Below are 27,021 nucleotides of genomic sequence, written 5' to 3'. Positions count from 1 at the left end.
ACTGTGAGAACAAATTAATAATTCTACATGTTTTATGATAAATAATCACATTATGACCAGTACACAAGAAATAATCACATTATGACCTGTACACTTTAAAATCATGTATAATACCAGTTTCACTTGATACAGCACAATGCTATTTATGGAAATATCTGATAGGTTACTATACCTTTACTTCATATTATTCTATACCATACATCATACTTAGTACCAGTTATTAATCTGACAAATACATATTGTTTTAAAACCAATAATGGGCTTTTGATGAAAGTATTATCATTTGCAAACATATAAATTTAACTATTCTTTTCCATCTTAATTCAATTAGTATTTATTAAATTAGTACTAACACAATAAAATTTTACCATTTATTCCCAAAATTATCAATGAATGGAGTAAACAAAATGACATAAGTACAAATCCACCTAGTTGACTACAAAACTAAGGTTTAATTTGTGATTCAAAGACAGTCATGGTTTTTCTTATTTCCAGTGTCAGACTAACATGCTAACTTTGAGAATGAGCGAACTGCATTACTATCATGATTCTGTCCTAGAACAGGAAATTTCTACTGCTTATTGTTGGAGACTGAAAAGACTTTTCCTATAACCCAAAGCAATTCAAAATCCATCAATTTCATAACCTTAACTATAAAAAATGCCTATTTTATTATATACTTATGAGACAGAGAATTTTTTTCTCACACATAATCTGTTAGAAGATTTTTTTTCCCCAGAAGTATAAGACCCTTTTCATGTCAGAACCCTACCACTGCTGATGTTTTTAGTATTTAAACTAGTTAAGCTTTGAACAAAAGCAGATGAGTAAGTAATGTGAACTCTGAAAAACCCTTGCTTTTCCCATTTTTTTGTTGTTTGTTTTGCTGTTTTAAAAAGCAATGTACTTCTTCCAGGAATTAACAAAGCCTGTATTTTCAGACTTACAGATAGCAGAATCACTAGATTTTAGTGAAATATTGAGTGCTACAGTGATTTAATGGTTTTAAACCAAAGATGTCATTGTGGTCTGACTGTGTCACAGACAACTTAAGGAAGAGGAAAAAAATGGGGCATAAAGAAATCACTTTGTCAGTAATTACAATCAAGAGCCCTAAAATGTGGCTCAGGCTGCTCATTACTTCTTCTTTCTGTATCAAGACCCTTATTTACATTTCAGATTACATTTTTTATGAAACAGTAAGATCTATCAGAGCTGAGAGGACTGAAATAATGAGGGAAAAACATTTCAATAAAATGTGTTGGGTCTGCATTACTTCCGTGACAGAAAGAAAGGCTTCCTCTGTAGTGATGGATCATTTATTTTGCTTTTAAACGAGAAGTAAAAAGATGAAACTGATGAACTTTTACTGCCCATTTGTCTTTAGCAGACAATTAAGACAGAGAAGATCAAAATGGATTATCATACCATGTAGACAACTGGCCCAACAGTAATACATCTCCGAGAGCACAGATTTGTAACTCTCTTTCATCCCTCCCCTTTCTTCTTACTTCTTTTTCCACTCTAAAGGCAGTGCTAGCTTTGTGGCTCAAGGAGAGCCAAAAGGCTGGTCATCATTATTCAGTCACAGATGTCAATCTACCTCCCTTTTTTCTCAGTTTCTAAAGCAGTGAGGCACAATAATTTGTGACAGATTCTTTTACTGTAAGGTACAAAGAACACACAGAATAAAACATCTAGCATCAGCCAGCATCTCTGATCAAGTGTGCGGGTACATGGGAAATACACTGTATGTAAAAACAAGCTCTGGTACTTTAGGCGAATAAGGAGTGAAAACTGAAGGGAGAGGGTATGGGAAGAGAGAAGAGGGATGTTCATACCCGCACAGTAATAAGTGCTATACTGGATGGTAAATTATCTTAAACATTCCTTAAGGACCACATCATAAATGTTTTAATATTTGAAATGCTATACTTAAAGTTTACACAAAATAGAAATATTTCTGAAAATCTTTTATAATGGTATATGGGAGAGACATAATTTGAAAGGTATATATATAGGAAGAGACAGATAATTTGGTTTATCAAACAAAGGATAATGTGAAAAAAGCCTATTAGAATATAAGTGATTTTAAAAGGCAAATAAGAAATAAGCATTCTGATTCTCAAGTACATTTGGGGGAAGTGGAAATAATATCTTCAAAAATCAAGTAGCACCTTCATGTTTCATTTTCTGAGTTGTTTGGGGTCAAGAAGGGAAATCATATATCTTAAGTTTGAGGAGATGCTAAATAAGACTGTGCTGTGTACATTCTTGTACGTTTGCCTTGAGTCCGTAAGTCTGGTTCTGTGTCACTCCTCCAAAATAAAGAAGCCAAATACCTCTATCCTGTGAGCACCTTTACAATAGCTACAGCTGCTACTTCATAAATGTCTGCTATAATTTTAATCACTCCAATTCTGACAGAGGAAGTGTGTGCAAGGCCATCTATTGACAAAGGTAAAGGACTAAATTCACTATGCAGTTAACATCACGTTAGTCAACTGGACCTGCAATGAGAGTGCACAAAACAGTCTAGATTTCTCTATGGATACATCTATACATGCATAGTACATGCACATACACCCTCCTCAAACACATGAATACACACATGTACTCAGGAGAAATGAACACAGATGCTAAAACTCCAGATTGTTCCAGTAGTTTCTTCTTAGTAGTAAAAGACCAGAACAGTTTATATTTTCTTTATGTTTCTTAAATTTTATTTTTATTTTTGCTTTACCTCTACTTTCTAGAGTTTTGTTACAAACTTATTACCTATGCAGTTTCTAAAGTTATGTACTTCAAAACTCATATTTTTCTTTTGGAAATTGTAAAGAACTCTGTTTGAAGGACTAGACCCAGATTGTAACCTTGCTATTCTAAGCTTTTTCCTATAGAACAGTCCCTCCCTGGATCATTCCAGTCAGAATTACAAAGGTTATTTACCTACTTAAAAGACTAAAGAACAGTCCTTCCCTTAAGAGGACCTTCAGTAAATTATGAGCAACAGTTTTGTGTCCTATAGATATTACTTAAAGAAACATGATTAGTAATTTTCTTGAAACCATATACTCTTTGGATTATATTGTTTAACTGAAAGGACTTAGTCTCACAGCAACTTCAAACATGATTAAAATTAAACTCTACCAGTAGAAGATGGAGGAGAAGTGAGGTGAGATTTTAATTTATTTTTAAATCTTATTTTAATCTTGAGGTCAACACAAAGCAAACTAGTCCAACTCTCACAGACTTTTCTACCCTAACACCTTTTTACAAAGCATGTCACTGCACTGGTTAGCTCATATTCCTAATCACACTGTCACCCCTGTTTCAGAAAAGCATATTAGACCTCTTGCTCTGTCTAGGACAGGCCACAAAATAAAGATGCTGCCACTGCCCTGCATATTTCTTTTCCATTACACTTACCCTTCCTTATTCAAGGACTTGTAACAGAAAACCTTGAATGACTGTATCAGGAACATGCTTTGTGTACAATATTCCATGTGTGAAAGTTTTGATAAAGTTGTCAAGGATAAAGTGTGATAGCATTGTTGTAAAGGATGCTTTTTTAATATTTAAAAAGTATGTCAAATTACAAATTTAAACTAAAAATGCAATGAGCCAAATAAAGCTACAAAGTGCCTTCAGTATTCCTTGGGGTAGAAAATGGAGCCTTAATATATAACCTGGAACCAACTATAGTGTAGAGTGACATCAGAACTTCAACACTTGTGCCACTGTTCCGGAGCGCTGGGACCCCCCAGGCAGCCTTAGCACACTCTCCCACAGTCAAAGCCACTTTCTTCCTGTAGGTGCCTTTTTATTCCAAGATGACAACAGACAGTGTCACATCCACTGAAAATTCCATGAAATGTTATAAAGCTCCTTCCCTTTTTGGTCAGACTGCCTGACTACTTAAATAGTACATTAAAAAAAAAAAAAAAAAAAAAAAAAAAAACTTCAGTTCACAGGCAGCTCAGAAAGAATTTCCTACTGACCCATAGGCAGTGAATGTGGAATCTCTTGCTTAGTTGCTGTGCATAGCCCTCTGGAGGAAACACCCCAAATCTAGTAATAATATTTTCAATCCTACTTCACTGTGCTTTCCTTTTTGTCTTTGGTTCCTAATTACCACTTCTATTCCTTTCTAAATTTCATTTATCTCTTTCAGTAAAGAGAACAGTAATAGTATGTTGAACAACTCTGAAATAAATTTTGTCATGTAAAAAATTAATTACGCATTCCAAACCTGGTCACTGTAGTCCTCCGGGAATTGCCTCTGCACCTCAGGATCTGTAAATAATTGACAGATAATATTAATTGGCTTTGGATTAGTGAGCAAGCAGAGGATCACACATTAATATTTGATCAGAAGATGATAGCAGCCCTGGCAGGGGATCCAAGGGGGCAGCTGAGGCTGCTATGTTGATGAGCATAAGGAAGGCCTCAGTAAGGCACTCCCACTGCCCTCTTCCAGAAATACAAAAAAGAAAAATTTTAAAGGCCTGATGCTACTGTTAACTTTAGACTATTACCTAATGCGAAAATCTTGCCAGCTGCAAACTACCCTCAATATACTTTTCCAAAGAAAATGAGTCTTAAACCTGCTTGACTTTTCTTCTCTAATCAGCAAGCCTTCTTTTCATCATTACAGACGCTGGCCTGGCCTTGAGTACCAGACACTGACCAGGGAGAAAAGGACAGCAAGGGAAGAATTCTTTCAAGGAACAAATGTAAAAGTCAGCACTCTGGAAATATAAAACATAGAGCTCTCCAAATGCTTAAGAAAACGAAGCTACTACAACTAGAGGAAGTTTCCTTCAAAACAAAATCAGTACTTTTGGTCTGTAAGTATAAAATCAAGTATAATAAGAAATTATTTTTATGGTGACATAATTGACTTGTGTAGAAACTATAAAAATATAAAGGTGAGCAGGGCGGTGGTGGCCCACGCTTTTAATCCCAGCACTCAGGAAGCAAAGGCAGATATGGATCTCTGTGAGTTCGAGGCCAGCCTGGTCTACAGATCAAGTTCCAGATCAGGCTTCAAAGCTACACAAGAGAAACCCTGTCTTGAAAAACAAAAACAAAAACAAATGTGGAAATACCTCTTCTGACCCATCTCTATAATATGGAGTTACTAAAGGGGGTCACTTCATTCTTAAGTCATAATTGCAAGATAATACTATGTCTGTAAGCTAATATAGACATGTACTAAGTAAAAAACTATTAGCACTCCAACTGCAATCCATGAGGAAGGCATGCAATCTTCTATAAGAAAAAGATTTGGTTCCTTGGAGATATGCTGTGGAGGTAAGGAATATTTGGGAAATCATGTATCAATGCAAAATGCAATGTTTGGTGATTTTCCTTCTAACAGTATCTCACAATATGTACTGCTTGCTTTCCATGTGTCTTTAAAAGCTTCTAAAACACCAATTGACTTCTCTGTGAACATCAATCCTCACAAAGGTTCAAATCTTTCAAATCACAATTCTTCAGTGAGAAAAAACCAAAAATAGGTGAGTAAGCTACTTATTTTTTTAAGTTTTTGAAATACCTATTTAAAAATCATGAAAGCTATGGGTACTTTTTTAAAATCTAGGATTATCCCAAAGAACAGAAATACTCACAAATAGCAAAAATATTGTTCCTCATACAGGTGGTACATAATGCAGATCATTTTTGGCTCTTTGGGTGTCTTCTGCTTAGCTTTGCAACAGATGGCTACTATTACAAAAAAACCACAACCAATCAAAAAGCAGAGCTGCGGGTCCCAGTCCCAATAGAGACAACTCCCACACCTAAGACTAAAGGAACACTGTGGAAAAGGTTGTAAGATCCAGAGAAGCAGGAGTTTGCTGTGAGACTGTCTCCTAGTAACCTCAGAGGCTATACCCATACAGTCTCACCAACATGACTGCCTAAACATGAGCTGAACATGGGCAACAACAGTAGACATGCCCAAGTGAATGGGGGAAAGACCACAAGGCTCCAACTCTACACATACACACACACACACACACACACACACACACACACACACACACACACACACAAAATGACACACAACTAAGGAATACTGGGAGTAGGAGGAGTAGTGCCTTCCCCAGGGAAGAGCACAGCAATTGGTTGTCCAATACTAAATGGTGAGCCTGAAAACACACAAACAGGCAACACTGTACAGACCGAACAGGTATATTCAGGAATGTTACGTGTAATATACATGGCCACGTATGCATATAACAAGGAAGGGTAGATTTGGAGGAAGGAGAGAGAATGAGGAAATGATGTAATTAAATATAATCTCAAAAATAAAAGAAATAATGAAAATGAAATTTAAAAAAAGACAAGTGGAAATTACCTTCTCTCTTTACCTTCACCTTCAACTACTAAAGAAGTGACTAATGATGTGTCTAGATTGAGATTCTTGAGATTCTTGAGTTCTAGAGTAATGCTCCCTCTGCAGCACCATTGAGGACTGCCCTCCTGAGCCAGATAGAAAAGGTGTTGCCTGTCTTCGGTCTGCTGGCTTGAACTACACAAGGATTCTGCTCTCCTGAAACAGGTGGCCAGAAGGCAATAGCTATGCTGGCAAGCAAGATAAGGATAGTATCTCTTACCCAAAATGCTTGGGACCAGAGTGTTAAAGATTCGTGATGTTTTCATATTTTTGGAATATTTTCATAGACTTCATGAGCTGAACATTCTCTTTTTTTGGAGCTGAGGATTGAACCCAGGGCCTTCACCACTGAGCTAAATCCCCAACCCTAGCTGAACATTCTTAAGCCAAAATGCCAACATCTGACGCTAGAGCATTTCAGATTCATACATGTTCAAACTGTGTGAGGCCAAAAAAAGAAAAGTTAGTAGCAAGGTGTGACAGATAGCCCAACAAACCTGGTGGGTGGCAAAGCTAAAAAAGCAGTGACTATCATTCCTGAAACATATAAAACTACCTGATATTTTAGTCTAGAAACAAACCCAAAAGCAGCAGCTCTAAGTCACAGAGAGGCACAATGAACCAAAGGGTGGGAAAGAAAGAGTCACTCACAACTTGCTCCTTTTCTCTCAAATTAAAAGTGGTTAACATAACTCTTCAACCAGAAAAAAATCATACATATGACCTCACATTAGATCCTTAAGAGCATGCATTCTATCTTGCAGTAGTTTTTGCTTCATGGGAATTACAAAATACCAGCAGAAATAAAAGCTGCAGGCCTTATTTTTCTACCACCATCTTATGAGGGAATAAACACTAGGAATCAAAATTTGTCGTATATTCTTCAAACTTTCTTGTTTATATGTGGGACAAAGTTTTAAATCTCTTTTTAAAATTTCTATTAATAAGAAACCATATTAATAAGAAACCCATTGCTTTAAAGCGGTATTTTAAATGATTTTTTCATACATACAATATAACAGAATTAAGTAAAGAAAACAGATGGAAAAGATGAATCCAGTTTGAAACACTGAAAGTAAAGATGACTATGGCAGCCAGTAAGAAGGCCATCCAACCACATTATAGTAAACACTGCTTTAATCGTTGGCCCAAGGGCATCCCTAAAGTAAGAGTCCCAGATTTTAACAGAACAATGTTCCAGGACAATACACTCACTATTGTTTACTACAATTCAAGCATGAGACTTTTGTTTGGTGTTCTTTATAGTCCCAGAGGTTTACAAAAACCTAACTTTATAAATCCTTAACATTCTCTAAAACAACACTTTTTTTAAGCCAATGCTTTTTAAGACCAAAGTCCAATATACAAAATTCCATTCAATTAGTTTATACAAAATTCCATTCAATTAGTCCAAAGATCTAGTCTGATAGTTAATAAAACTATGAAAGCCATTTTGTAAAATTTAAGACAGAGACTGCAAACAATTTATTTGAATTGTCTTAAAACATCCATTTTGCACAAGAGGCTGCAATCTTTTTTTTTCACATTGAATTGATCAGGATGCCATAATGTCACCAAAATACTGACATTGGAAACATGTGAGTTAAAAAGGTCCAAAGACAATCTGCTTTTCTCAAGCAACACAGCACCCTCCTTACTAACAGCTTCAGCATGGCACATACAAAACATAGCACCCTGCAGTTAAGCAAACCGCCTTTAAATTTCTGTCTGGCAGCAATCCACTTGCATGTCTGTATGTTTTTACAAGTACTCTATGTATTTCATTGCGTCAGCTGCATTTCTTTGAGTTTTAAATGGTCTGGGAGAATTTTATGAAATGTTCTATATATTTATATGGAAAATAATGTACACTGGAAAACAGTATCGGTCTTACATTTACATATCCATGTTTTTTATCCACCCTCCAGTGCTGTAATCCCTAATGTCCCAAAACACCTTCTCATTCAGAAGCTCACCACCGAATGCAGTGTCACCACCAGCCAGCTAGCCTTTAAGGCAAAATGGAAGCCGCAGATTAGAGTGCCACAGAAGAGGAGCGCTAGCTAGCAGTATGCTGAGGCAGGTGGCCACTAAGAATATTAGTAAGTACATGGCAGGCAGGCCTGTTCCCTGAAAACTGTCTCTCACACAGAAAATTAAGAACATAACACAGCATTCTCTTTTCTTTAACCTCCTGTCTTAGCAATTTTCTTCTGATTCGATCTTAAAAATCAATGATCTCATCTCCCAGTTAAATACTTTTCTTTTGTTGTTGTTGTTTTCAGACAAGGTTCCTGGCAATCCTGAAACTCACAATGTAGACCAGGCTGACCCCAAAACCATAGAGATCCTCCTGCCTCTGCCTCCTGAGTGCTGAGCTCAAAGGTGTTCATCACCACAACCAACAGGAAAACACTTCTCAATTATATATATATATATAAATCTGTATTTAAAATACTTTGTCAACAATTTGGATCACCTGATTAAGAGTCCACACATCTTTTAGCCAAAAAGCCCTAAAAGAGGCTGGCTCTTGACAAGGTTCTATGTCGCATCATTGTAAAGGACACTGTCTTCTAGCAGCATGACCATCTCTAAGTCTGTCCTCACTACACCACCAATTCTCCTAAAGGCCACAACACAAAACTGTCACAGTGCAGGATTCTCAGCAATACAATCTCATTCCAACAGAGAACATGGCTGTCCTGAGAAGAGAGACCTGCGGAAAGAAAGGCTGGCTTTCTTCAGTCTCAACAACCCATGTTCTTTAGTCTCCAACTATACATACTTTTAAATATTTAATAAGATATGCCAGATCACCACAGGATGTTTAATTAACAGATTAAGAGTTTGGGCAAGACTCACTGGAAAGGTGCTATCAATTATTTTATACAGCTCCAAAATCCTTGCATTTGCCTTAGGCTTTAAGTTCCTAGAAAACCTGGTAGACAAAGTTTTTACAACCAAAATACAAAATAAATCATAAAAGTGCCATAGTTATGTATGAGGTCTCGTTTGCACATTGGTAACTAGTATGTAAACATGCACCCTCACATACAGATCATTCCAAATCATTTCGGGTCCTCTGTCCCTTACCTATGACTGACTACATTTGAAGATTAGTCATGGCATATTTTCTAATTGATTATTGAAAAATATGCTGGCTTTATTTGGTATGAAATGTGTTATAACTGTATACTAACTAAATGTCACCAACTTCCATAACTGGGGCTTTCTGGGGGACTCTTAAAAGAAGCTGCCCACATGGCAGTTCACTTGAGAGCCTACACTGCTTTCACTTTGAACATACTAGAGATCAAAGCAGAACAAGTTAGGTTTAATGACTGCTGAACTTATCCAATCTTTGTCTCTAGGATGTTTTAGGCAATAAAAGACAAAATACTGAATACTTTTGGAATCTTACAATTTTAAAGGCCTACCCTTTAAAAATCAAGGCTTTAAACATCAACTATCAGCTATATAATCTCATTGCTTGATTTCATGGAGTTTAAGAATTATCTCCCTCTCCTACAACCATAAATGTTAATCCAAGCTATAATCAGATTTAATTTTCCAGATGAGAAGATGGGAATATGCTGCAAATAGGATAATCATACACTCAACTGTTCTTCCCCTAATGGCATTTTCCAATTTATACACCAGAACTGTAGGCTGAGAAAACAGCCTTTTGAGGGTTACCTCAGTCTTTCTCTAAATATGTTTAGAAGTAAACTTTGCTTTCAAGACATTAATTCTTTGTATAATATGAAGCTAAAGATTCCTGAGAATATGATTACAAACTAGACTGAGCCAAGTAAAAACCTTCAAGGATGGATACTCTCATTAAATGTATGAAAGCTACAAAAATTCAGCTGTGCTTACTTTATAACCACAAAATACTCAAACTGTTGGTTTAACATTTTAAGTGAACATGATCATTCTAGCAAAGCACTCGTTTCTATCACAGCTAAATCTATTAAAAAAGGTCACATTTTTAAAAAGAATGCTTCAAATATTTTACATAGTTTTAAATTCAGTTTCCTTTTCTTGACAATAAAACAAGAATGTCTTATTTTTATGTTTTAAATTAAAAATTACTAATCCTAAAATGAAAATTTGGTACTAAAATCTCAGAAGAGTATAAATAAGCCCACTAATTAGAAAAACAACATTTCTAATTTCTTCAAATGAACCTTTATTTGGTTTTTGTGTACCAAATGAAATTTATCACCTAGAAAAAAAAATCTACTCCATGTATTCACATTTTGCCCTGAAACATGAAAATTGAACACAGAAAAACATGACTCAGTTCTAGCATTTCTCCCAACACTGGAATTTCAAATCAACTACATACTATTTCATAGCAGTTAGACTGATAACATAGACACAACACAGTTGGCCACAGACATCTATAATAAAAACACAAATAGTGTTTCTCAATGAAGGAAAAAAACCCACCTCAGTGTGGTACGTAATAGAGTATTCATGTGCCGGCTGGATTCCTCCTCAGACTAACATACTCTGTTCTTCCAACATACCCTGGTCTGATGTAGCTATTAATGCATAAACAGCAGACACTGACCTATTGTTTTCAGCTGTTGGAATTATGAATGTAGTATAGTTACCAATTAAGTGAATCAACAAGTCCTAAATGCATCAGCTGTTCTGCAAATAATGAGTCCTTTGACATCACAGAGCAAAATCCAGAGAATTTTCATCTTGCCTTCTGGAAAATGACAGAAAATTTTAACCAGAAAATACCACCACTTACTGATAAATTAAAGTATGTCTCATAACTAACTTCACTTATAAAAGGAATATAAGTCTGATCCTTAACCAAATTTACACTACATACATCCAAAGGGATGTTCTCATTTAAAGTTACCATTTCCCCTACTATAACCCCAGTTTCAACCTAGGGATTTAAATTAAAATGTTATGATTTGTTTTTACTTAGTTCGGGGGTTTGAAACTAATTTCTAAGATCAAATTGATCAATAATGCATATAGACAAATAACACTTTTTAAATAGCTATAATTTCAGTTTCATGAAAGTTTTCTGTGAGTTACAATTTATTTTATCTTAAAACTAGATGTTGTTTTCTGCAGTATTGGGAATAGAACCTGGGGCCTCACATATGCAAAGCAAGTGCTCTACCACTGAGCTACAGCTTCAGCCTTATCTTGCTTTTTTGAGCACGTAACAGAAATGTCACATTTTTATATCTATGTGAACAACTACTTTAGACTTAAGTTACAGTTTGCCTTTTATATTCCAAAGGTGGCACTACTGCATATGGTCTTTATAGCTATAAAACATCCGTGATTATGTGGGGGAAACGAGAAAATGTAATTATTTACTCAAAACTACTGAGAGAATACCTGCTATGTGTCAGCAGCACTGTGACAGACATGTTACACAAAATTTCTGTTTTTCACTTTTATATCAAAGTTATCCTCAGGGACTATCATGTCAGTTTATTATGAAGAATAGGTTTGCCTAGGGTTTTAATAACTTGTCCAACATTTGTGATACAAATACCCCATGTCCAGCCCGGGTCATGAACAAGTCCCTCAGGAGTTCAAGTTTAACAGAGCATAACTGGAGAACAAAGTACTTAAAAAGCAGCTACCTTGGAGCCCACCAAGTGCTAAAACAGGGCTTAGCCTAGGGGCATGGAGCCTTGTCCAAAAGAGAAGAGCACAGCCTCCCTGCAGGAGAAGCAGGAGGTGGGGAGTATAGGTCTAGACTGACAGTCAAGCCCATGATGCCATGCCTGCATTCTGAACAGAGCACAGAACAGAGTCAAAATATTTGATGGAGTCAGGTCCCATGCTTTACTTAGCTTGTTTCCCACAAAAAATCTTTCCTGTTACAAATAACCAACAAATGGAGTAGGAAAAAAAAAAAAAAAAAAAAAAGCTAATTTAATACTCTCTCTTCAAGTGGATAAAAAAGACCTGTCATGGGCTTCCTCAGATCATGTTGGTATGTGGTAAGAACACAATAAATATTAATTGCTGGGATATTGTTAATCCCAAAGGAGAAATAAGCAAGCACTATAAATGAGATGACTATAGATGTATAGGTGTACCTCAAATTGGAAATATGGGTGTTCCTGAAGTAAACTTTTATAAACCCAATTAAAATGTTCCCATTGCCATCTATTACTTACCTAAAATGTTATAACTCTATTAGAAACGGGTTGTTCTAATGTTGTCCGTAGTTGCAGATCCTCAAGGTCCCATTTCTTTGCCTCCTGGCATCTGTTTGCTAATGATCTGTAAACATCATGCACTAGAGACTCTCCTGATTTTCCGAACCCCTGAGGTGAATCTGTGTAAACTGAAGCCCCTTTCTGTTCATTTCTTTGCTTTCTAAGTTTGCAAACTCGATTTTAGAAACATAATCCCACTCAAAACATTTGCAGAACAATTATAAGACCACTAGCTACCATTTACTGTGTGCCCAGGTACACCAACTATCACCACAGACAGTTTAACCTACATTGTTTAATCAAAACAACCCTACCCGGTTATATATATATTTCATAAATACAAACTGTGAGGCTCACTGGGAGCAAACCCACAGTTAAGTAACAGAGGCAGGAATCAGCCTGGGCCATCAGACACCAAAGAATCGAGCACTGGCTTTCTTCTTTGGCTTTATTTATTTACATCCCCCTGTTGATCTGTCTTCTCATCATTATTATGACTCAACAATAAGAATACATCTGGACAAATAACTGCAACATGCTGTCACAAAACAGGCCTTAGCAGATTATGAATGAGAGCTTTCCAATCCCTCTACTTTAGACTCCTTTGCCAAGTTCAGGATATAATGAAAATGATTCCAAAGAAATTAGCATTCAGTTCTAACAAATACAATATTTAAGAGATGAACTCGGGGCTGGAGAGATGGCTCAGAGGTTAAGAGCACGGACTGCTCTTCCAGAAGTCCTGAGTTCAATTTCCAGCAACCACATGGTGGCTCACAATCATTTGTAATGAGATCTGGTGCCCTCTTCTGGCCTGCAGGCGTACATGCAGACAGAACACTGTATACATAATAAATAAATAAATCTTTAAAAAAAAAAAAAAAAAAAGCCAGGCAGTGGTGGCGCACGCCTGTAATCCCAGCACTTGGGAGGCAGAGGCAGGTGGATCTCTGTGAGTTTGAGGCCAGCCTGGTCTACAGAGCTAGTCCAGGACAGGCTCCAAATCTACAGAGAAACCCTGTCTCTAAAAACCAAAAAAGACATGAACTGGGGGTTGGGGATTTAGCTCAGTGGTAGAGCGCTTGCCTAGCAAGCGCAAGGCCCTGGGTTTGGTCCTCAGCTCCAGAAAAAGAGAGAGAGAGAGAGAGAGAGAGAGAGAGAGAGAGAGAGAGAGAGAGATGAACTTATGTGCAAAACTTACAATAATTTTTAAAGTTAAAGGTTATCCTTGTATCATCAATGAGAAAACTTTTTACTAAAAAGAATAAATAAGACCATGGAGGGGGGGATGGTTTCCTGCTCGAAAAAAAAAAAAAAAGTATCTCTAAGGACCTCTAAATAACACCGAGAACACAAGAGAGTGGACCAAACTAATGCACACAAGGTAAATAAAAGGTAAGTTATCCCTTGCTAGCAGAGCTGTCACCAAGATTTTCTTGGGCACAGTAACTTACCTGCAATCCAAGCACTCAGGAGGCTAGGGAAGAAGGGTCAAGAATTTAAGGTCAGCTTGGCTACACAAAGAGCTCCAGGCCAGCCAAGCCAGCTAGTGAGATCATCTCAAAAAACCAAAGTGGAACAAATATCTTCATGGCAGAATTCTCTGTCCCTGGGAAAACTGATGTGTGTCCTTAGCTATATGATAAGAGAAGTGATATCTATATCCACACCATAGGTCTTTAAGCTAAAATATATGTAACATAAAATTCACAAATTTCAAAGATCCCTGAGTGTATAGTGCCCCAGCACTGAGTATGCTCACTGCAACTGGAACGGTTTCCATTTATTCCAGAAGATTTCACCTTTTCCAGCTGAAGCACTGAACACATTAACTACCACCACTTCTTTATTCATTTTTCCCATTTGATTTTGTGCCTCTATTAATGAATGTGACTATTCTAGGGAGCCCATGTAAGTGAAATCATGCAGTATTTGTCCTTCTGTAACTTTTTTGTTTAATGTAGCCTAATGACTTCAAGGTCTGTGTTAAAGCATAGGTAATGATTTCCTTTTAAAAATGGACACCACTGTGCATCGATCGGCACATTGTCTGCCTCCTATCCCATCAATGGACCCTTGGGTTAATTTCCTTTTGCCTATTCTATAACTGCTATAGATATAGCTGTACTCTAGTGCCTGCCTTCTTGCTGTTAGGTATGAAAAACAGAATTCTACATTAGAAATTTTAATCAGCCATGGTAGCCCATGCCTCTAATCCCAGCACTCAGTAGACAGAGGCATGTAGATCTCTAAGTTTGAGGCCAGCCTGGTCTATATAGCAAGTTCCAGGCCAGCTAGGGCTATATAGTGAGGCCCTGTCTCAAAACAAACAAACAAAACAACAAAATTTTGAAGACCTCTACCCCTTTTCACATGCCTTCACATCATAGAAAGATCTTGATCTGACTCATGTAAAATTGTTACAACCACGAGCTAAGAGATGGCTCAGCAGTTACAAGCACTGGCTACTCTTCTAGAGGACCAGGATTTGATTCTCAGCACCCACATGGCAACTCACAACCATCTGCAACACCAGTCCCAGGGGATCTGACACTCTCTTCTGGCCTCTGTGCACCAGGCATGCATGTGATGCACAGACATACATACAGAAAAAAAAAAAATACAATACACATAAAAGCATAACTTTTTAAAATTGTCACCCATCTAGAATCTTAAGCCAAGCCATTAATGAGCAACCACCAACTTCTGTTTCTTAACTATCAATCCCTAAATCTAAACAACTAAATCAATTTCCTTTTCTAGAAAACACTGTCATCTTTCTTCTCTTCCTCACCTTCCAAACCAGAGCTTTTCAAACTATGTGCTTAGAACCACAAAGTATACATGTGTGCTTATATGAATCACTATTTAACCACACTGGCACTTTCTTAAAAATTTAAACACAACTATGTTCACCATCAAAAGTACAACAGGGCTGGGTGGTGGTGGTGCACACCTGGGCTACAGAGTGAGTTCGAGGAAAGGCGCAAAGCTACACAGAGAAACCCTGTCTTGGGGAAAAAAAAAAAAAAGTACAGCAGACTTTAAATAATAATGATGTCAAGGGACAAACATGCATATAAGTTTATATGAGCAAGTAGGATGTTCATATGCATTTAAGTGTATGCAAGCATGTACCATGCTCACATACATTGTTCCCAACTGTCAATTCCCTAGCCTCCTCTCCAAAGATGCCCTTCATGTTCTTACAGCAATCCAATTCTGGCTGTTTTGGGAGAAACTTCTATGGGAATCTCTTCTCTCTACTCCTCCCCACACTGGCCTGGAAGTAAAGTATATGTCCTCTATTTCTTATTGCCACTTCCAGTTATTCTTTCTTAACTTGCCAAAACTCAAGCCTTTGTCCTCAGTTCATCAGACTAACCCCTGCACTATTATTTTGTTTTCATATACTAATCCCAAGATCATTCCTATTTCCCAGAACCTGTGGATATTCACTCTGACACTATTTCCACCACAGCCATTGGTTTACTGTTTATAACTGTCCATCCAAACCCCAGGACTTTTCATTCCTTGGCTTCCTCTCCTCACAATCTTACCCTCTATCCAACCTTATCTACCCAATCTGGTATGCTGAACATGAAATATTCCACATAGGCTTATGTGTTAAATGCTTCGTTTGGTTCATGGTTACTGATACTTTTGTGAGGAAGTTCTGGAAAATTCACAACGTGGGCCTATTTACAGGAACTAGGCCAATGGAGGTGTGCCTTTGAAGCTTACAATTGTCCCCTGGTTCCTGCCTCTCTTTTCTCAGGACTTCCTGTCCCTCATGAGGTGAACAGCCTCTACTCTATGTTCTCACCTCCATAATGTACTACCACCCTACAAAAAACATGGAGTCAACTAACTATGGACTAAATTTTCTGAACCCTGAGTCAAAAGAAACCCTTTGTCCTTTTGTTTTCTCATGCTTTGTCACAGCAACTAGAAAAGACTAGTAATCATGCCCACATTCATACTTTAAACTTTATCATTGCTGTACTCAAACTCCCAAGCAGCCTGTTGCAAACATTTGTCTCCAACTATGCCCTCCCATCTTCTCTTTCTGGTTTAGCATCCCTCAATCCCACATGAGTGTACACTCGCAATCTTTCACTGCCTTCTTCATCTCCTCAGGTCCACGCTGTCCTCCTTCCCAACTTACATTCCACTGTCACAACACGCATCCCTTAACACACTTCCTCTTACTCTCTGCGCCTCTCACTTTGTTTTCCTTACTTGGTCAAACCCTGAGCTTTGTTAAATGCAGCTTGTCACCTGCCCCTTTGTGGCTTACTGTGGCTGGGGCAGACTTACAATGCCAGTGACAATCTCACTTTACATTTATGAGCAACTGTGAGCTTCACTACAACTTGATTAGCTACATAAATTCAAAAAGGGAGTTTTATATTTTTTAATCTCACTTAAATATAAGTAAAGCTAGTGACAGAAATGAATATGCTGGGTTGATTTTTATCACATGTGGGGAGCAGGAGGAATGAAAAGAGATGATTCACCTTTATTCAACAAAAAAGTACCGTGGATCCAAATAGATACCAGATCATCTGGCAAGTGAAAGAATCAAGACAAAATCCAAGGAGCCAGGCAGCCAGCTTTCTGTGCAACTATCGAGTACCAGGTTTCATAGGGACACAAATCCAAACTGTCACCACCTCACACAGCAGCTTCCCAGTCTTCCCAAAGCTCAGGTTAGAAAGGGCCAGCTGGTACATGCTTCTCCTAACAACCACAGCTGGTAGGGACAGAAGTGTCCCACTGAAGTCACTACTGAACTGGACTCAGAGAGGTACATCTGGACAAGCCAACAGAAATCACTTCATGATTCATCATAGAAATCCCATATAACTACTCCACAGATCTTTTTTTTACATAGTGTTACATTTACCATGATAATTTACATAACATAACTAGTATCAAGCAGCTAAATTTCAATTCTTTGTTCTCTTAAAAAAAAGAAACAGCATAGCATTTTAAATTAATGATACGCTTCTGAATACAACCCTATCAGGCATTCTTAAAAAGGTGCATAACACGGACATTGATAATTTACCAAATAAATTTACTGTGATCAGTTCTATTATAAAAATTCACAGGGATTATTAATGAAAGCAAGCGTTAATTTACTATTTTTTACCCCTTCCTTTTCCAGCCATTTATTGGAACCTAACTCATAGAGAGTATCATTTTTAACAGTATTCTCTGAAAATGGTATAGAGCAACTACTGTGTAATTATCTCCCAGGCTACAAATTTTCAGCATTTTGCATACTTTATAGTGTATTTTACATACACTAAAGAATGTAAACTTAATGGTCAAGTTAAACAAAAAAGGTATTCTTTGGTTTCAAAACTTCATTAAGCATAATAAATTCAATTAGACACAGTATGAGATTTTCCTCAAAGCTATACAATAACACAGTATTGTACTGTTCAAATATTTTCATTGTTATACAGGTTGTCACATTTCACTCTTAATAGGAACTGACTCAAAGAGATCTTGGAACAAAAGTATCCTAAGCAAGCAGCAGTTCTCAAAGTGTCATGCTAAAAAAACACTACTGCCCAATTCACACAATTCAAACAATCAAATCTCAGACAATCGCTTCTTTATCATCAGAATAACATGTACTACTTTTCTGTAAACAAGTGATGCTACCTTAAAAACAAAACAAAACTAAGTAAAGAAAAGCTAAAGATTCAATACCTGGCATAACATCAATACCAATAACATACTTTAAAAACCAACCAATTACATATTATTCACAGGATAATTGTTTTGTGAATCTAACAATGTTGCAACTTTACTGAAAGCAAACACATTAAAGCTCCCTAAAGAAATTTCTAATGCTAAGAGTCTTCATTTAAAATTAAAGCTAGAAACAATTTAACCTATAAAAACCAACTCCTACTACAAAAAAATGGAGAGGGGGTATGGCTAGGCAGGAAATTAAATCATAATTTGAGTGAGAATAGAAATAAAACAGTACCTTAATAACAAAAATATAAGCAGCTATTTTGTTTAAAATTATTCCTTCAAGATAAAATTTGCTGCCCTGCAGTGTCAAAGCAACTGATTTTATACAAGCTAAGCACTAACTACCGATGAACCTCTGTCTTTAAATCAGGAGGTACCATTGACCAGCAAAAGCAGGATTCCTAACTGGATAATCAGTAAATGTGTAAAGTTCAACACCACCCCTCCAAGCACATTTGACCACACAGATGTCTCAATAAATAACATGACTGTAAACAACTGTAACACGCACAAACCCACTTTGGAGATGATCAAAAAGTTAGTCGTGGCAGTCTTTGTTCTGCAGATCAGGAATGACTTTTATTACACCGCCCTCTCCCCTACCTCCAAAAAAAGGAGGGATGGGGTAGTTTTAACTTATGAAATCGCACTCACTAACAGACCTTAAACTGGGAGAAGACTAAAACATAAATGTAATTTAGCCTTTTAGAGCAATGTACCAATCTGTACATACACTACAACTAAAACTGCTACACCTCAAGAACAGGAATGCTAGGACCATTTGTTCAAAAAGAATATAGGAAAAAGCAGGTTACCAAAGATCTCTGTGGCACTAGGCCCCCAAGAGATGGTAACATTCCTTTTCCATCTTCATAGACTCCCCCTATACTGGCAACCATCATCCCTTAACTTAGAGCTGCAGAGACCCAGCTTAAAGGATATTTGTTATCTCCATAGTTACCCAGCTTTTAAGGGACAGAACTAAGACTGAATTCCAAGTATGTAAGACTGAATTCCAAAGTCCAAACTTATGCTCCAAGCTCTCCCCACCCCACCCAAATAGGCTTTAAGGACTAGCCAATGAAGTTAAATGCCACGGAAATATCGTTTTACAAATTTGTATTGATATCCTTCTAAAAACTAAGAACATTTGAAAATATTTGAGTCCATAACTATCAGAAAATGATTTGTAGCAGAAAAAAAAATTGTCTGGCCTCCAACACTACCCTTGAGGTCGCTTGGTGATTCATTTCAATAGATTCTCATTATCTCTCTATATGTCTCTCTGTATCTCTCTATCTATCTCTGTATCTCTGTATCTCTCTCTCTCTCTCTCTCTCTCTCTCTCTCTCTCTCTCTCTCTCTCTCTCTCTCTCTCTCGACAGGGTTTCTTTACATAGCTCTGATAGCTCTGGCAGTTCTGGAACTCACTACATAGCCCAGGCTGTCCTCAAACTCACAGAAATCTGCCTGTCACTGCCTCTGCATGCTGGGATTAAAGGTGTGTACCCATCATACTTGGCTCAACAGACTCTTAGGTGCAGCCAAATATCATATAATTTTGAGTTTACAAAAGCACTTTAGGGGTTGGGGATTTAGCTCAGTGGTAGAGCACTTGCTTAGCAAGCACAAGGCCCTGGATTTGGTCCTCAGCTCTGGGGGGCGGGAGGCACTTTAGTAGTTTTGAAGGGGTGCTTTAGAATTCATGAAACTGTCACAAAACCCAGAGGAAAGATGAAGGAACAGAGTGGACACAATCAAGACAGAACAAGAAGCATTCTAAATTCAGGTCATAGCACCCACCACCAGTCCCACTGATTCACCTTCTCAGGGGCAAAATCATAGATAGCCCTTGGGGTTTTTTTTTGTGTTACTAGAGGTCAAACTCAGGGCCTAATACGGGTGCGGCAAGCATACTACCACTAAGCTATACCTCAGTCCTGGTACTCAGCATCAGATAAGCTATACATAGCTATCCTCAAAGCTGAAAGGAGCAGGGCACTCTTAGCAGAATTGCATGGACTCCAACAACAGAACAGTGCTGTACCCAGGATTATCCAACCTCACTTTATACTCCAATTTACTATGATCATCCCAGAGATAACAGCACTGACATCTTAAAGATGAGATGTTCTCCAACGTCACAAACCAAGTTTCAGGAACAAGATTTATGCCCAGTCTTTGTCCCTTGTGATTAGGAGTTGCTATCAACTTCCCTAGAATTGCTTTTCTATGAAAAATTATTAGCCTCTATACCAAAAAAAACAGGAAACCTAAAACTGTGCTGGGATTTCAGCACCAAGATTATAAATACTGTGCATACAAATACTATGCACACACTGGAAGGCTTGAGGAAGAAGATCCTCTTATGTGAAGAGCTGTACTCAGTGCTAATTATCCACATCTACAGTAGAACTGAAATACAAACTGGCCAAAATGTTTACATTTTGTGTATGTGTGACTGCACATGCAAGTGTATGTATGCACAAACATGCCACAGCTTAAGTGTGGATATCAAAGTACAACTTGAATGAGTTGGTTCTCTCCTTCAACCATGTAGGATCTGGGAATCAAACTCATGTCATCAGACACCTTTTATCAGCTAAGCCATCTCACCAACCCCAGATTTTTAATATATTATAATTTTTTATCCAAATGACTACTGCCTTTACAATCTAATAACTTTAACAAGTCAATGTACTTGCTTTAATGTTAAACTATTTTCAGAGTCCCCTTTAGAAATTTCCTTGAAAAAAACTTTAGAATGTTGACTTAAGTTTTTCCTTTTCTTTTTAGGAGAAATGTAATGAGTACAGCCTTCTAGTACATAATTCGGCATTGCACACTAAAGGTCCTAAGAATGTGCCAACCCTTTGACCAGGTAATTCAATTTCTAGAAATATGCTATATAGAAATGCTAATAAATGTGTATAATGATGGCCATTACAATACTGTTTATAATAGCAAAAAATTTATACAACCTGTCTTAGAATAAATTGACTAAATAATGATACATCTACATAAGAAACTATAATATAGCCATTAAAAATCATATTGCAGAACAGATGTTCCCAAATTATGGTCCCTAAGCCAGCAGAACATTACCCAAAAATGTCTATAAAAAATATAAATTATTAGTCTCACAGCAGAGCTACCTAAACTCTGGGCCTGGGGTCCAGCAGGCTATACTTTTAACAAGTTCACCAAGTAATTCTCATGCACATTAATGTTTTAGGATGTTGCCAAATGATATTTAACAACCACCTACTGAAACTATTTCTCCAGTCTAAAATTTTTTAAAGCTATTATTGTATAATTCTCCAACTCCTTTTAAAAAATTTACTTACTATAGAAGCACATACATTCACACTAACACAAAGAGGCACCTTCACTATCTTAATTCTTACCATCACAACAGAGCACAAACAAATGTTTGGATGAATCTCTCACAAACTCAATTTTTTGCTAGTTATAATTCAAAATTCAGAAACTGAATACTGTAGATTCAGATGATGCAGTGGCCTGGATCCTTAAACTCAAAAGACAATGAAATTAAGACAACAAGAAGTACTTGATATACATTGGACTAATAATACATTTATGATAACATATTCATTCTCATCAAAATGTAGGGCTATCATTAGAAACTATTCTCATCTTTTGTGTAAGTTTGACAAGAAACTATCTAATGCATGCTTATTTTACACTGAAACTTAAAAGATTTAAGGAAATAAATTCCTGCCAAGCATGTGGAATTAAAATACCATGAAAAGCAAGAAAGTGTTATTTCTATTCGGGTAGGTGAGCCAGCAAGATGGTATGGGGGGCCCCCAAAACATCTTGACCACACAGCTGCCATAACAGACTTAAGGCCCAGAAACAGCTTCTAGCAGGCAATGCCTGGACCCAGGAAAAGCCATAAGGTGACCCCACCCAATGGAGCCTGCATCTAAGAGGAAATACCAGATATTCCAAACATTCCCTAAAACCCTAGACAAATATCAGCCAATCAGGGTCCTGAACCCTAGAAATCCCCTCATCCCAACCTCCGCTGTGATAAAAAACCCACCCTGCCTGGACTCTAGGCTCTCTGCTCTCACCGCTGCATTGGACACACAAAGACACCAAGCTCAGAGCTTGAAAATAAAGGCCCTTTACTTTTACATATGGGATTTGGTCTCCGTGGTGGTCTTTTGGGGTCCCCAAGATCTGGGCATAACAATGGCTCGGTGAGTAAAAGCGTTTGTCATGCTTCCAATGCAAACCTGACAATCTGAGTTTGACCTCCAGAACTCACCTTAGGGAGAATATGAAAATTGTTTTCTGTTCTCTACACATGCACCATGGCATACATCCCTTCCCCCATCAATAATAAAATAATTAAAAATTTTTAACAATTGAGTGTAAAAGTGTAAAACAAGAAGGACAACAGCATCAGTACATTCTATGTTAGCTACTACAGTAGATTATCTTCAAAGATCACCAGCTAGTATCATCAGAGTTTATGCCACTTCTTCAATAGGGCTGGTCTCATGATTGGCTCTGAACAATAGGATGGGGCAGAAATCATAATGGATCCCTTCTGAGCCTAAGCCATTAGCAACTGACAGTTTCTGCTTCTGTCCTTTTAGAACCTTGCTGCCATGGACTTCTGAATGAAGAAAGAGGCCATGTGGTCCCTGAGAGACCCAGCAAGATGCTACTGTTATAGCCACCTAGATGAAGTTAAGAGGCAACCAAGTGAAACCATCTTGAACATGTCAGCTTTTGATGAATAACTAACCCCACCAAACACAGCATGGAACAGAACTCTCAAGGGAAGCAAAAAAAACAAAAAAACACAAACAACAAAAAGAAACATATGAAAATAGTAAACAATTATGTGACGTCAAAGATTTTGTTGTTGTTTCCCATACTTTATTTACAGTGATCATCTTCTGTAGGACTGAAGTTTTTCATTTATAAATCAAGTAGTGCAATGGTATTTTATACTCAAAACATATGTATCTTCTCTTGTGAAATTAAAATAGGGCAACAATAGTGTCTTCATTGTTTCCCTATGTCAGTTCTAGAGTCATACATAAGATTAGTCTTTTTGTTTTAAACTTTGTCCTATCATTTTCATATTGGTTACACCAGCTTGAGAAAATGAAGAAGCTCAACAAGAAAAGGACAGATAGCACAGGCACTGTCTTCAAAGATGTGCACAATGGCAAGCAAAGCCATCAGAGCAGGCAACTCTTCAGGAATGATATTCTGACAACTTACTAAATTCTTCTATGAATATTATTCCAGGTGATTTTCTATACTTGTTTTTCAATTAACTTTGGTAATGTGTAGCTCACCTAAAAATATTTGTTTAATTAAAATTCTTCAGGAAAAGTACTTTCTTACATATAAACAGACCGAAATATAGATAAAATAAGATTAGTGGAAGTATTTCCATGTTGAGAAATTTTTGTATTTTCAAACTAAATTTCATTCTAATTTTTCCAATATAAATACCATACTTATGAAATGAAAAAAAATATGTAACAAATAACAAGAAATCATCATGTGGCTCCTATTCTAAGAACATAGCATCTATTATTGATCAGTCAGCAATGTCTGACAGAACTTAGTAATAAGACATGAAAACTAGACTCAGTGACTTGACCATAACCTTTCTTTATGGTGGATTACTGAGAAGAATTGTATTATTTGAGCATTTGCCACTAATGCCTACAGAACAGAGTAGCTGTAAGGAAAGGACTACTTAACCTTGCATGAGATTTCATGAGACCCTCATCAAGTCTAAGAGTTCCAAATAAACTACTTAGCAGGACTCTTTGGTGCCTTTTATAATTCACTGTTGTCTCTAGCTTTGTGAGGGACAGAACTCAACTCCTCACCTAACAATACACAGAGCACAGGCACAGGCACACAGAGTGCCATCCCAGTGGACACAATAACAGAGTAGCAACCACCAGCTCCAGCCCTTCCCTGCCTCCATTATCATAATTTATGCATCCTTGGAGACTATCTTATAAAACAACAATTAATACTGAGAAAGTCAACAACATCAAAGGTTTTGAACTGACCAGTGGCTTTAAAGAAGTAAATCTTATTTAGTTATGAAAATGTTTATAAAATTGATATAAAAATATTCACTAAAAAGTGGAATTAGCTATCAGACTAACACAAGGGTAAACTATTATTGTCTTAATCCTTAAATGCTTTGGCTCCTTTTGTCTGGGTCTGGCTTTTGAGGACTTTATGTATAATCTGGGTATTTGTGTATCTGTACAGCATCTGATTTTATCTAGTAATAGTAAAGACCATAAAACCTATGAAACGTGATAAAATTTAATAAGAGCAGTAATTTAAGATATTAGAGAGTTTCATTATGACAGACACAATATAAAGTTAACATTATCATCACCATCATCATACACTTTATATAAGACAGATGTCCCCACACAAAATTCAAAAATACTTCAGCTATGTTTTCAAGGTTTCATACATATAGTGTGGGGGGAGGGGACAGTAAACTCGTGTCATAAACCCACTGTAAGATTCCACCTATGCTCCAAAGTCATTCTCACACCAACCTCACCAAGTAATATTCATTCATCTATTCATCCTTTCAACAAATATTTACCAAGTACTTCCTGAGTGTCAAGTACTGTGCTAAGCACTCAGAACAACTCAGCCATAAACAGAATCCATAGAATGAAGACATTAACTGGGTAGAAAATGCAATAAAAAGGAGGGAGGAAAGGAGGGAGGGAGGGAGGGAGGGAGGGAGGGAGGGAGGGAGGGAGAGAGAGAAAGAGAAAGAAAGAAAGAAAGAAAGAAAGAAAGAAAGAAAGAAAGAAAGAAAGAAAAGAATGCATGGCATGCCTCAGGAAAGGCTGTGGTCTCTTGAGGGCTGGAGGCTTCCTGAAGGAGCTATCATAGGGTCAGGTCACAGACCTCAAGGAGACAAAGAAATAGAATAAGCAAAAGCAGGCAGAAGTGATCTGTGCAGAGGGACCAGCAAGGACTAAGAAAGTTACAGCCTCCTAGCAGGAAATTTTTGTCAGATTAATTTTTTTTTTAAGATCAATACTACACACAGGATAGCTAGTAGTATTAAATAAGGCTGAAGAAGGAAGCTGCTAGTACCAAGCCATGCTTCTGTGGGCACAATAAAGACTCTGGCCTTCATTCAATTGAAAATGGAAGCCACAGAGATGTTTTCCACAGGAGTGGAAGGCAGAGTAGAGGATCTGTAGAAAACAGACTCAAATTGAGTGAGCAGGAACATAAGGCAAGTAAGAGGCCCACAGCAAAGTGACTGAGAAACTAATGGCAACAGAGCTGGAAAGTACAAATCTGAGAAAGGACAGCAGAGTCATTTGTGATGATGAGGTCGAGGGGGAGGGAGCTCCCAGGATTTGGTACAAGAAACAAGATTGGGCTACAGTTGGGATCTTAAATGTCCCCAAGGGCCCATGATGTAAGTCTTGGTCCCCAGGCTGGCACTACTGGCAGGTGGTAAAACTTTTAAGATGAGGAGCTTGGTGAAATACACAGATCACAAAGGGCATTCTTCCTAAGGGCCCAGACCCTTTCTCTTTCTCTCTTACCATGCACTCTCACCATATGTTACCTTGCTACAAACTACCCAATTACACCCAAAATTGTGAGCAAAAGGTCAGATATCTGGTTATGTTAATTAACACAGACTATGGAAGGAGTGAAATTTAGTTGAGTTTCAGGTATTTATGTGGAGATTCAGCTAGGGGATCAAGAAGTCCCTGATGCCACATATCTAATAAACAGCAGAGATAGAACTGTAATCTGGCCACACTTATGTGACACCAAAATCAAAATTCCTTCACAACACTGAGGTCAGCACAGGAATCGCCATGATGGTAAAAGAGAATCCTATACAGCAAAGGGTCACATTTACTGAATACCTACATGTGCTGGGCTCTTACAATAACTCTACTGAAGAAACTGAGGCCTGGAGGGGTGAGGTGAATTACAGAGGTTGACAAGATACTTACTTGTGTCAACTACTGTGCTAAGCACTCAGAACAGAACACTTCCCACAGAAGAAAGACATTAAATGGGAGAAGTGCCAGAATTTAAACTCATGTTTTCTCAAGTTCAGAACTTATGCCCTCAACCTTGAAACCATCCATCTGAACACCAGGGATGCTGGCCACCAACAGACTCAAAGTGCTTCTGAAGACAGAACAGTTTCCACACACCTTTGAAGGCCCTAGCACAAAGCCTCAAGAATTGTTAGTGAACACACTGTGAAGAAATAGTGTACTTCGTTACTGTCAAATCAGTCTTCAGAGTTAAAAATTACCAATGAGATACATAATATTTCTTTTACAATGTATTTAAAGTTTTAAGAAATACACTGGTAGCTTCAGAGCTGACAAGATCAAAAGCAAGGAGGAAATGTCAAAATGTTCTTCCATGAGTTTCTGTCTCAGCTGATATTTTCAGGCACTAGTACATCTCAAGAAGGGGTTTTCTTCATGTGGCTAAACAATTAAAAAGAACACTAAGGGGCAGGCAAAATAGCCCAGGGGGTAGAGGAGCTTGCCCCTGGGCCTGACCAACTAAGCTCAATCCCTG

General features: G+C 37.5%; 1 protein-coding gene across 6 annotated transcripts in view; it reads right to left on the bottom strand.

Annotated features, from left to right (window-relative positions):
- Nucleotides 1-27,021, bottom strand: part of Dennd1a (DENN domain containing 1A) — a 479,814-nt gene that overhangs the window by 347,895 nt on the left and 104,898 nt on the right. For 4 of the 6 annotated variants that reach the window (XM_036185076.1, XM_036185072.1, XM_036185077.1 and 1 more), the window contains one exon: nt 4,253-4,296. The exons of 1 other annotated variant lie outside the window; for it this stretch is intronic. In XM_036185076.1, the coding sequence (XP_036040969.1) occupies nt 4,253-4,296 (44 nt within the window). Of the gene's footprint in view, nt 1-4,252; nt 4,297-5,636; nt 5,700-27,021 lie in introns of those variants that run through there. One more of the 6 variants, XM_036185073.1, reaches the window with a different exon arrangement.

Source organism: Onychomys torridus, chromosome 4, assembly GCF_903995425.1.
Source record: "Onychomys torridus chromosome 4, mOncTor1.1, whole genome shotgun sequence".
NCBI classification, from domain to species: Eukaryota; Metazoa; Chordata; class Mammalia; order Rodentia; family Cricetidae; genus Onychomys; species Onychomys torridus.
The sequence above is the reverse complement of the archived record's forward strand: the minus strand, read 5'-3'. Positions and strand labels throughout refer to the sequence as shown.